The 12968-nt window shown below is 39.9% G+C and overlaps 1 protein-coding gene across 7 annotated transcripts in view; it reads right to left on the bottom strand.

Moving 5' to 3' along the window:
* Positions 1-12968, bottom strand: part of Dlg3 (discs large MAGUK scaffold protein 3) — a 54138-nt gene that overhangs the window by 33652 nt on the left and 7518 nt on the right. For 6 of the 7 annotated variants that reach the window (XM_027935865.2, XM_027935864.2, XM_071606244.1 and 3 more), the window contains 2 exons: positions 12268-12424; positions 11782-11884 (listed from right to left, as the gene is read on the bottom strand). In XM_027935865.2, the coding sequence (XP_027791666.1) occupies positions 11782-11884; positions 12268-12424 (260 nt within the window). Of the gene's footprint in view, positions 1-10846; positions 10929-11781; positions 11885-12267; positions 12425-12968 lie in introns of those variants that run through there. The other variant, XM_027935866.2, reaches the window with a different exon arrangement.

Genomic DNA, 12968 nt, shown 5'->3' on the forward strand with positions numbered 1-12968 from the left:
AATCTTCATATCTTCAAATAATCCTTAACTCTTTGGGCCAAAAAAAATACCAAATCAATAAGCATAAGATACAAAAAAATTCCCAAGGCTAGATGAGAGGGCAGAAAAGTGGTAAATGGCCTTAATATAGGCAAATATTGTGAGAGAATAATAATTTCAGCTCTACTTTTAGAACAATGGCTCAGAACTATAACTAACCATGAAAAGAAGCCTGGGGTGTCATTGTTCTGGTTCTGGTCCCTGCACTGTCACAATGTGCTTCCTCATTCGTATACACCCTTAGCCATGTTTCTGAAGTATATTAGGAATAAAACAGAAAACAAGACATGCTACATCAGCATACCATAAGAAATTCTTGTTTACTTCTACTGACTGGTTGTTTCTGTCTCCAAAGAGCTTAGTGAGGATGCAGGAAGAACTAGCTATTGGGCAAAAGTGCCATACTATATAAAGATTTCATTACATTAAGCGACCTGATCTGAAATGAGTGGAATGAAAAATGCCTTGATCTAACACAGAGCTAAGAAAAAGCATTCACAAGGCCTTCTAATCGGTCCTTCTCTCTTCATTTCACCCAGCAGATCAGGGTAAAAGCTTCAAATAGGGCCTTTTCTCTCCTTCAAAGGAATTTCATGTGGCATATTCAAATGAAAGATTGACAAAGCTTTTGACTCCTTTAATGCATAAGCCAAAGTATACGTAAAGACCACCGCAAGGTAAAACACCTCATCCAGGCAACATGAGCACGAAGGCAAAATTACACCTTTTCCCTACTCCCAAAGTGGTAAATATGCTAGTTTAGAACAATCTTGTTCACTTAACAGCAATACTCCAACACAGTGACCAAAATATACACATCTTGTGATAAAGCTTGCCAATTTGAGCTAATGTAACCATTTTCTGTTTTGACAGGTCACTAAAGAGTCTAGATTCAAATGTTCTTCACAGTAGTCACTCCCACAGGATCACAAACTCTGACAATCTTTATTAAAGTATCAATTGAATCTCCTTTAGGTCAAGTTTCTGTAGAAGGAACCCAGAAAAAGGAACCTAGAGAAAGACTCCTCTTGTTTATAGTTGTCAAAACATGTGGTCATTTTTTAGTAATGGACAATCTCCCAGAGTAAAATATTACAGAACAGAATAAGAAACTCCAAATCCAAATTGTGCATGTGTCTAAAAGGAAATGATGGATTATTTAATAAAATGTACTTAATAAATTCATTAACATTTGGAGCAGAAATTAAGTTAATTAAGTGAATACTCTACCTTACATTATAAATAAATCCCAGGCAGGTTAAGGTTTTAAATATAAAACAAAACATTAACTATAATAAAACATAGGTGATTATTTATTTGCTTTCCAGCAGGGAAGGCTCTGCTAAACCTATGAACATGAGCAGAGGCAAAACACACAAAAACACTGAGAGATCTGACTACATAAAAACAGAAGATATCTTTATATCAAGATAAAATAAAGCAAAAGAGAGTTCTTGCCTAGTATGCACAAGGCCCTGGGTTCAATGTCCAGCACTGAAAAAAAAATAAATAAATAAAAGCCAAAAAAAGAAAAACAGCAAACTTCAAAGTGGTAAGTCTTTATATCTGACAAAGAATTAGTATTCAAACTGTACTGAAGTTTCTATATATCAATAAGAATGAATGAACACAACCCAATAGGGAAATAGAAAAAGGATATGAACAGGAAATACACCAAAACAAACAAAAAAACAATAAACATACACACACATATACAAATGTTCGATTCTATTATTAACAAAAGAAATTAAAAATAAAAATTTAAATTAAATAACAACATTTACCTATCAAATTAGCAGAGGTTGTCTTTAAAAATATTCCAGGTTAGTGAGGATATTAAAAGAAACATCCTTACACTGCCAGTTGAGGTGGAGGTCAAATTGGCAAAAATACATCAAAAGCCTTAAACATGCTCTTTTTTTGGTCCTGGGGAGTGAAACATTTTACCACTGAGTGGACATCCCAAGCCCCATTTTAAAAATACTTATTTTGAGACAGGGTCTCCTTAAATTGCTAAGACTGGCCTAAAACTTGCCATCCTCTGGCCTCAGTCTCCCGTGTAACTGGGATTTAGGACACATGCCACCATATCTGACTATGTTCATACATTTTGACCCAATAATGCCATTTAAAGGAATTGATCCTGAAGAAATAATCATAGATTCATAATAACCTTGTACATGGATATACATCTAAATGTTTTGTACAGGCTCAAAACATTGGAAAAAAACTAAAAGTCCATATCCACCAATAAGGTAATGGTTACTCAAATTATGGCACATACTTAATATTATTTTGCTGATAATCTTTTTTATATGATGGAATATTATTTAAGTACTAAAAACCATTTTTTCAAAGAATATATAATGGCCTAGGAAATATTCATGATATAAGTTAATGGAGAAATATAAAATTACTTCAATACAAAAATCACATTCTTAAAAAGAATTTGGGGGGAAATACGCAAATGTAACACCCACATGCAACTGGTTATCTCTGGAGGTACTTCTATAGATGCTGAAATGTGTTTACTTTATATTTTTCTGTATTTTCTAACTTTCTACATATCCAAATTTGACACTTTTATATGCAGGAAAATAAATATAAAAGAGGGGTGGGGGAGGCAGATTAATGGGTCTAAGGACAAAGTGAGGACATACTTGCACTAGAAGCTTCCCTGCAAGTGTGGCTCATTAATTGGTTTCCATACTGTTCATTCAACCAGTTCCAGACAAATTCATAGAAATATATTTTCACTATGATCACCTGAATAGTTTAGACAAAAGTAGACCAAAGAATGCCTTGCTGAGTGTAGCTATATCACATCTACCATTATTTCCCTGATCAATAGGCCTATGACCTTGTCTATTGAGAAAATTTATTTTGGTCAGGCTGACTTGTTTGACCTTGGTGAACCAGTACTGGGGTTCCTAGAGTTCACCACTCCTTTTTCTGAGTATTTATAAAACATTCTTAATAATCTTCTCTGGAATTTAACCCCAGATTTGAAATTCCAAGTTCCTAAATACGTATTTATATAAAATCTTAATTTTCTTCCTTCTTTTGGTCTAAAAAAATTTTTTTATCACTTAACTTCATATCAAATAGAAAAACTTAAAAGTCTCTAGGGTTATTCTTTTTAAAAATATATAAATTCAGTAAAAAGTAAACAAAAGTTCACTTCAAGAGGACAAAAGCCTTATCATAGGATAGAAGGGAAGACGAACCCTTACTAAAGCAATATTATTAGTTCAAGACTGTAATTAAATAATAGGCAAAGTACAAACAGTAACTTGTAAACTGAATTCACAACTCACTTCCACTTATCTGACACAGAATTTGAGTTACAAAAACATTAGAAATCAAGATATGAATGGTGGGCTGGGGATGTGGCTCAAGCGGTAGTGCACTCGCCTGGCATGCGTGCAGCCCGGGTTCGATCCTCAGCACCACATACAAACAAAGATGTTGTGTCCGCCAAATACTAAAATAAATAAATAAATATTAAAATTCTCTCTCTCTCTCCCTCTCTCTTAAAAAAAGATATGAATGGTGTGAATATACTTTATATACAACCAGAGATATGAAAAATTATGCTCTATATGTGTAATATGAATTATAATGCATTCTGCTGTCATATATAACAAATTAGAATTTTAAAAAGAAGAAAAAAATTAGAGATCATTTTGCATAGTCCCCACAATTTATATATCAGAAAATTGGGTCCATAAAATCATTCAGGACCTTAAAGATAAATTCAGAACTAGAAGCCAGAGCTAGAAGCCATACACACAAAATGGGTATAAAAACAGTATTTTTTTTACTTTCAGTGACAACAGTAAGGTCAAATTATTCTACTTCTCTATTTAAAACAGTAAGGTCAAATTACTTCTACTTCTCTATTTAAAACAACAACACAATTACTCTGTTGTATAATATAAGACTATAGCTTTAAACAAAACAATGTCAATATCAGGGTAAAGATTTCAACAAGGAACACATTAAATTAAAGGGAAATTCTAAAAAGCTATAATTACATAAAAAATAATTAATTCTCATTACTATATATTATTCTGCTTCATCAGAAAGAAATGATGTTTTACAGACACTAAAGATCCTAGGATTTTGACTGAAATTATCTAGCAAGGACAAGAAAGCACCTGTCTAGGGAGGTTCATCTAACTACCATGTCCTTGGGCTATGTGGAACACTGAAAAGCAAAATACAAACACACATATCCAGCTCCAGGGGACAAAACTTGTAAACTTAGAAGAAAAAAATGTTAAGCTTTTTTCAACACAGGAAGAGCCTAAAAGGTTATATACCCTTTGGAAAAAGTCTGGCAGTTTCTCAAAAATATTAAGTTACCTTGTGACCCAGCAATTTTATCCCTAGGTATAAATCCAAAAGAATTGAAGACACGTTCACATAAATATTCACATATGAACATTCATAGCAACAGTATTCACAGTAATTGAAAGGTAAAAATAGCCCAAATATCCATCAACAAAAAATGGATAAATTGTGGTATAACCACAGAATGGAATATTATTCATCCATTAAAAGGACTGAAGTACAGATACATGCTACAACATGGGTGAACCTTGAAAACACTGCACTAAGTAAAAGAAGCCAGACACAAAAGGTCACATATTGTATGATTTCATTTATATGAACTGGAAAACAGGGACAACTTTATGGAAACAGAAGTTTCCTAGGTCTGGGGGGAGGGGAGAAGTTGGTGTAAAATGGGGAGTGACTGGTAATGGGGAAAAGGCTTCCTTTTGGAATGATGAAAATTTCTAAAGTTGGTGGGGGGAGTATCTCATGAAAATCAAAGTGAGATCCACAGAATAGAGGAAAGGGACCAGAAGATAGGGGGAGGCTGAGAAAGGAAAAAGTATTGAGGAGGAATATTAGCCAAATTATATTGTTATATTGTGTGTATGCAATAATAATGCCACCATTATGTACAACTATAAAAATGTGGAGAGAAAAAAGTTTTGAAAATTGTAATCAACAAGTAATAAAGACTGATTAACATGAAGTTATTTAGAGTCTTTACTATCTGAATGATTTTTTTTGTTTTGCTACAAAAAAAGAAAATGTTCTAAAGTCAATTGTGGTATAGTTGCACATCTCTGAAAATTCTAAAAACTGTTGAACTGTACACTTTAAATGGGTATTCACTGTATGGTATGTGAATTACATTTCAATAAGCTGGTTCCAAAAATCCTGGGCCTTATCATTTCCATCAGGTCAGCATTCCTAGCTAAAATTATCTATAGCCAAGCCTTAAACCCTTCCAGCCCACTAAGTGATATGAGTGAGAGATAGTCATCTTCCTGGTTCCTTCTAATCACCTCAGTAATAACATGGTTTGGATTACTCTGGTCTCAAGTCAGTTTGGAAATGAGATGAGAATCAAATCAGGGGACTCAGGAAAGCAAACCAATGTCAACAATAAGCATATGAAAGATGCTGGACATCAGGGAAATGCAATTCAAACCACAATGAGATACTACTTCACACGCACCAGATGGCTAGAATCAAAAAGACTGACAATAACAAGCTTTGGGGAAGATGTGAAAATTGGAACCCTAACTCACTGCTGGTGTGAATGTGAAACTGTGCCACCTTGGAAAGTAGCCAAGCCATTTTTCTAAAAGTTAAACAGAATGACCATATGATCCAGCAATTCTACCTTTAGGGATATATATCCAAGAGAAATGTAAACATATATCCATGCAAAAAATGGCACATCAATGTTCATAGAGCCATTATTTGAAATAGCCAAAAAGTGGAAACAACCCTACTGTCCATGTATTGATAAACAAAATGTGATAAATACATATAATAGAATATTATGCAGTCATAAAAAGGTACAAATTATTCGTAGTAGATGCTACAATACAGAAGAACTGGCAATATTATGCTAAGTGAAGGAAGTTAGTTCCCAAATATGATATACTATATGATTCTTTTATATGAAATATTCAGAATAAACAAATCCATAGAAACAGCAGATTAGTGGTTGCCTGGAACCAAGATTGGGAAGAGTGATGATAAAGGGGTGGTGAAGATTATAAAAATCAGTTGCAACAATGGTTGTACAACTTTGTGAACATTCTATGGATCACTAATATATACCTTTAAATAAGTGAATTGTAAGGAAACAAAAAATGATGACGGGGTACTATAGCTCAGGTGGTACAGCACTTGCCTAGCATGACCAAGGCCCTGGGTGCCATCTCCAGTACTTAAAAATGACAAATATAATTCCATTTCACTTGAAGAAGAGAGAAATGGGGCTGGGGATGTGGCTCAAGCGGTAGTGCGCTCGCCTGGCATGCGTGCGGCCCGGGTTCGATCCTCAGCACCACATACAAACAAAGATGTTGTGTCCGCCGAAAACTAAAAAATAAATATTAAAATTTCTCTCTCTCTTTCTCTCTCCTCTCTCTCTCTCTCTTAAAAAAAAAAAAAGAAGTGAGAAATGCCTATCTACCACATTAATATTCTTAAGCCTGCACACATTTGTTAATAAGTCTAGCAAACCCAACTCCCACTTTGTTGCTCCTCCTGGGATTTTCCCAACAGTATCATTCCCTGGTAATCTTCCTAAATTCACTTTCCTTCTGCAGGAAAAAGGGTCTCCCTGGGGCCTCCAGAAGCCCCTTTACCCCAGGTTACTTCTTCCTTTGGGTCAGGAGTTTGTGGCCATCAAGATTGAATAGCTGAGATTTTGGAGTTGGTTTAACTCCATTTGTTAACAAAAGCTTCTGGCACCTGAAAAATCTCAGAGTGGTATCTTTTGCTGTGACCAGAAATATCTCAGTAGAGAGAGGGGCTCACAGTTTCCCATTGCAGTAGGAGATATCTCTGGCCTAATGGCAAAAAATCCTGAATCCAAAGTTCTAAGGAAATCTGACTTCAAACTTTGATTCTGCCCCTTACTTACTATGTGACCCTCAGTAAGTTACTCAATCTCTCTCACCCTCACTTTCCTCATCTGCAAAATGGGAAAATACCACCTATCCTGCACATATTTAGGTTATCCTTTAGGGATAATGATGTTATCCTTTAGGGATAACCTAAAGATGAATGCTTACAAAAGTGTCTAGAACATAGATACTTAATTCAGTTCAACAAAAAATGTGCCAGGTTCCAGACAAGGTGCTGAGGACACAAAGATGAATACAATACTAACTTGTCTTCCAGTTGTTCACAGTGTAGAAATGCTGTTACCAGGAGTTTATTTTCTTTCTTCCTCATCTTAGCCTTCTTTTACAATGATGATATAAGTTTCAGAATATTTTCTGCCTTTTCACCTCTGGGCTCTCAAGAGAGATCATGCTGATAGGGTAGCAGTAATGTTTACGTGCTTCATTGTCAAACACAGGGAGTTGGGATAGTTACTTAAATGTTGTAGGGAAAATATTCCTTCTATGCTTTCAAGTTATTGTCAACAGTGATCACTAACTTTCCCATTTTTTTCTTTTTTTAACTTTTTTTAGTTGTTGATGGACACAATATCTTTATTTTTATTTGTTTTTATGTGGTGCTGAGGATCAAACCCAGTGCCTCACATGTGCAAGGCAAGCACTCTACTGCTGAGCCACAATCCCAGCCCCTAACTTTCCCAGTTTTCATGGTATAAGTATGCTTATTCAGCACCTTAAAATAAGTTACCGAAAAACTCTTAATTCTCACTCAGTGTACCCCCACCCTATTTGGATTTATATTGCAATTGAAAAGACTGGTCACAAAGTATCACTTCCCAGTTTAGCTACCTTAGTGACCAATTTCTGGCTCACCCTCCTGATTTGGAGATCAGGTTCTATTCTAAAAACCAAAAGACTCTCCAGAAAAATACCAGCACAGTATATATAAGCAGAGGCTGACATATAGTAACTACAGGGGAAATATAGGAGATCTCAAAATGTTATAATAATACCAAGCCCATCCTTCCCTTGATGGGGCAATTCCACAAAGTCACAGAAAAATGTTTTTTTTTTCATTTTAGAATAGATTGGAAGAAACCCTTTGCCAAGCAAGAGCCAGTTGTTTAAATTTTTTATTTGAATTTTAAGCAGGATTATACATGCCTAAGAACATCATGCTATTTTTAGCCAATAGGTAGGATTGCTGTGTCCACAACAGTTTGGAGCAATCAGGAGCGAAACTATCAAACGTCATCTCTCACTATGGTACCTTATCATTTTGTTCTTCTTTTTCTATTTTAACATTTTAAAAAGCTTCATCATGAAAACACTTGTAAAGCACACATACTAGACACAATACAAAGTTTAAATAAAAAGACATAGTTCCTATGTTTTATTACGGCTTTAATTCACATTAAACAAACCAGATATATGAGAGAAGCTCAAGTTCAGAGCATTCTCAAGTTGCCATCCAGCCCCTAAGTGTCCAAGGAGATACATTAGGAAGCAATTGTCCTAAACCTATCACCCTTCCAGTGCTTGCACTCTTTATGTATTAAAAGGAAAAGGGTAATGAAAGAGTTCTCAAACTGTCTGTGATGACAGAGGCACAACTGTGTATCACTGAATTGTATATTTAACTGGGGGAATTGTGCAGTATTTACCTAAAATCTTACTAAAGTCATTTAAAAAGGGAGGAAAAATGTTCTTACTCGGTTCTAATTAGTCAAACCTATTTTTTAAGCTCTCACACTAAAGCTTATCTCGCTAAAGGCTGTTCTGGTTTGGCAATATTGCCTCAGTGCACAGTACCTTTTTCCACATATCTTTCTTTCTGTTGTTGCTTCCCTACTCTCTCTTCTGTTATTTCCCCAATATTTTCCTATTACTCTTCTAGTGTAAACTAGGTCTTAGGGTCTCTCAGTTGTTATAACCATGTACCAACTGGTGGACCTCAGGATTAAATGAATTGCTGACCCTGGACAACTTCCCCTTCATGACCTTAGGCAAGTCACATCCCGGCTGTCCTGTGCTTATTCCAGTCTGCAGGATCAGGGGTTGGACCACATGATCCTTTCCAGCTCTCACATTCTATGTGGGAAAAAATCCAAACAATGAACACTTACTTGGCTGATAATATGCAAAGTTGCTGCCATTTTTTCCAATACACATATACTTGGATTATTCAATATTTAAATACCCACCATGATGCAATCCTCCAAAGAACCATATTTAATATATTTATGAAATGATCAACATGGGGTCCTTATTTTTAAAAACAAGCTCTTTATCAAAGAAAATTCAGAGCAAATGCTTGATAGTCCCTCTAGACCTGTCTCTGAGGGTCCATTTTCAAATGAAAAAAAAGAAAAAAAGCTTTTAAATGCCAGATCCCTGTTGAATTTGGCAAACCAAAGAAAGAAATAAGATTGGGATAGCACTGCCTTAACAACAGTGATTCAACTAAAATCCTAAGAGGAAAAAAAGGCCCTATGTATCAAGTGGTAGAAAGACCTGACACAAGACAGCACCTCAACCTCAACTCTCAGAAATATGCTCAGAGAGCAAATGAACACCACAGGAATCCCTCTACCCTGGATAATTTACAGCTTTTTATACAAACCAGTTGCATTTCCCCAACAAGTCACAGAAACATGTAGTCACCAGTTTCCAACATACCACCACCAAACAAATTCACAGTATTGTTTCCATGTGCCCAACATCAGAGAGTAAAAGTGAAAGAAACATCAATTTCTCCTACACACACACACACACAGAGAGAGAGAGAGAGAGAGAGAGAGAGAGAGAGAGAGAGAACTATGCAAGAGAAACCATTTCCTTTGCAGAAACTAAGTTGTCTAAGTTGTGGGCATGTAATGGATAAATATTAGTTACTAATAAAAATCCAACGGTTAGGGTTAGCTCTCTACTGAGAAGCAAACAGCACACGCATAAATGATGAAAACAATAACCCTAAGGTGTGATCCTTGTCAGTAAGCTGAATGCCAAACATGGAGAGAAATGTATCCATTTGCATCCCTCTTTCCCACTACCTCAGACCAACAAGCTCTCCTGGTAGTTACCTCCCTACTCGTCTGTGTCCCTATCCAAGAAGTCACGCAAAAAGTAGCAGGCTCTCTCTTTTTTTCCCTTCAGGCCCTGGGGGCACTGAACCAGCGTGGGGGAGGGGGCGGAAAGGACAAAGGTGGACACTTTCGAGCCCTCTCAACTTTGTCCCCGGGCTCCCACTGTCTCTCCCCTTCTCCTCACAGAACTAGAGCACCTGCCAGAGACAGGTCCCCTCCTTCAGGTTACAGGGCCTAGGTGTCCAGGGAGCCCAGGCACTGTACCTCTAAGGGACAAAGGCCAGGCTTACAAAGGGAAGGGGAGGCGAAAGAGTCGGGACGGAATGAAACCTTTACTAACAAAAGGAAGGGGGCACTAGAATACCAACCCATCGCTGGTGTTCCCCGAGGTTAGGTGAAATGTGTGTGGGGTAAGGGGAAGGTTTAGAAAATTCCTCAGGGAAAGAGGGCGCAGCAGCCAGCAGGAAGGAGGATGCAGACAGGACTGAGGCTCTGGGGTGCGAGGGGTGCACAGTTCATGGGTGAAGAGAGGTGATGGCAAAGAGGTGAAGGCTAGACAGGACCCAGTGGACAGAGCAACACCGCGCAGTGCTACCTGGGGCCAGAGAGGGACCCTCAGGAGGTGCTCAGAAGGGGGCTGGGGGCCCGCGGTGAAAGTATTCGGGGAAGAAGGCAGAGTTGGGGACGAAGTGTTGGAAAAGAGACTGAGAACAGAACCGTAGAGAGGCTGGGGGGGGGGACTGTGAGGGGGCCTGACCCCTGTCCGCCCCACCTCACCTGGCGCCGGGTCGGAGTCCAGGTCTAGTGCTGAGAAAGAACCAGCTCCGGCCAGTCCCTCCGTCCTGCGCCGGAGACCACGGACACAAAGCGGGGCGCGCGGGAGGAGGGGAGAGAGAAAGAGGGAGAAGAAGGGGGAGGGGAAGAAGGAGGAGGAGACGCCTGAGGCGCACGAGGGGGAGAAGGAGGGGCGCCCGCCGCCCTCCGCCTGGGTCAAGGGGCGGGGCGTGCGCCTGGAGGCCGAGCACGGCTGGCCAATGGTCATCCCGCCGGCCTGAAGGATAGGGCGCGCCTTCTCGCAGCTCACCTCGGCACCGGCACCTGGGCCTCTTCTGGCCTCAGCCAATCAAACGCTTTCATTTGTATAACTGGCCCCGCCCATTCACCCCAGCCAGGGCACTACTTGCTGAGAATACAAAGAAGGCACGCATCCCCAAAGCGAGAGGTGGTCGACTCCCGACGCCCTACCCCAAGGGCGCAGTATCCCCTTTCAGCATGTTTACCAGCCTTCTAGGTGAGGGGAGGGGGTGGAGTCAGAGAAGTTTGGCTCAAGACCTTAAGAGATGGGAATTCTTTTTCCCTGTGGGCCTTCTAATCCAGAGCTGCTCTTCTGTTACAGGGCACACAGTTCCCTGTCTTCACCTCTAGTTCTCCCCCTCCCCTCCCATTTTTTCCAGTTGCCCTAATCTCTGTGCTTCAACCCGTAGGCTGCTGCCCACTACTGGCCTTCTGCTGCACTGCATCCCTCATCAGTACGCTCTGAGCACAGCCTTCAAGCCGCCCCAACCAACCCCTGTCCAGAAGGAAAAGGAGAGACAAAGAGATTACTGCACTAGGATAGCAGGGACCTGGTCAAGTGGCTCTGTACCATCAATAATTAGCATAAGTGCAAACTCCCCAGCCAAAGCATCTCTTCCCACCTTCCCTTCTCCTACCTTCAGGTCTGTACTGGGCCACAATGGTGACTGACTGGCCAGCCCGTTTCAGAGCAGCTGCAGCTTGCTCATGAGTTGCATTCCTCAGGTTCACTCCATTTACCTGATCAAAGAGAGGAGTCATGAGCCACTCCAAAAGCAAGAAAGGAAGTCCTCTGTCCTACCAGTTAGAAGGAAATGTCTTTCTCAAAATTCCATCCTTGCCCCCTAAATGAAACCTAAAGGACACAACATCTGTAGTGCAATCTTTGTAGGAGTCTAATGCCAATCAGGGTTAAGATCCAAGATATATTCATTTTCTCCTTAAGGATAAGTCTGGTCTTGGTCCCCTGTCCCTCACTAAGGATATCTATAAAGACAATGTATGTTTTCTCTAGTCCTTAGCTCTTGCCTCATCTCAAGAAGCATTCTTTAAGGAAGCCAGGTCTCCCCTCCTCCCTTTCAGACTGGCACAGCTCCCATCCTCCCACCTCGCCTTTGTCTCACCGATAAGATCCGGTCTCCCCTGCGCAGCTCCCCACTCAGGTCGGCTGGGCCTCCTGCCAGTATGAAGGAGACAAAAATGCCTTCTCCATCCTCTCCTCCTACGATGTTGAAACCTAGGCCTGTAGAGCCTTTGTGTAGGATGATCTTGCGGGGCTCTCTGGTGGGAAAGGAATGGAGACACAATGGAGGTCAGGACAAAAGGAGATAAGAACTGTTGTCCCTGTCAGGGCCAGCCTGGAAAAGGACCCATACATGCTGTAGGGAGTAAGGACTTAGGTCTATATGTATGATGCCCTGTTCCTCCCTTCATCTCCTGAAACCTGCTTGACTGCTCTTTGTTGTCAGATGCCCAGTTTCAGTTCCTCTTCTCTCCTTGTTCTTGAGGCCTTGGCATCAACTTCCCAATGGACAGCTCTCTCTATCAGGTCAACAAACCCGTACCCTGAACTCTAGAACCCAAATCCCAGAGCCCACTCACCAGTCCTCTTCCTCCCCAGAGCCTCCTATCCTATGGACCCTGTCACAGACCCTGGGCCACAAGAAGAGGAACATGTCAGGGACAGTGGACTCACCCTGAGTTGACTGCACCTACCATCCACAAAATGTGCATACTTACTTCACATCTGCCTCTCTGCCATCTCAAATTTCCACCCACCAACCATGACCCTTCCTACCTTCCCCAAGAACATATTTAATAAACC

This window comes from Marmota flaviventris, chromosome X (genome assembly GCF_047511675.1).
Source record: "Marmota flaviventris isolate mMarFla1 chromosome X, mMarFla1.hap1, whole genome shotgun sequence".
Taxonomy (NCBI): domain Eukaryota; kingdom Metazoa; phylum Chordata; class Mammalia; order Rodentia; family Sciuridae; genus Marmota; species Marmota flaviventris.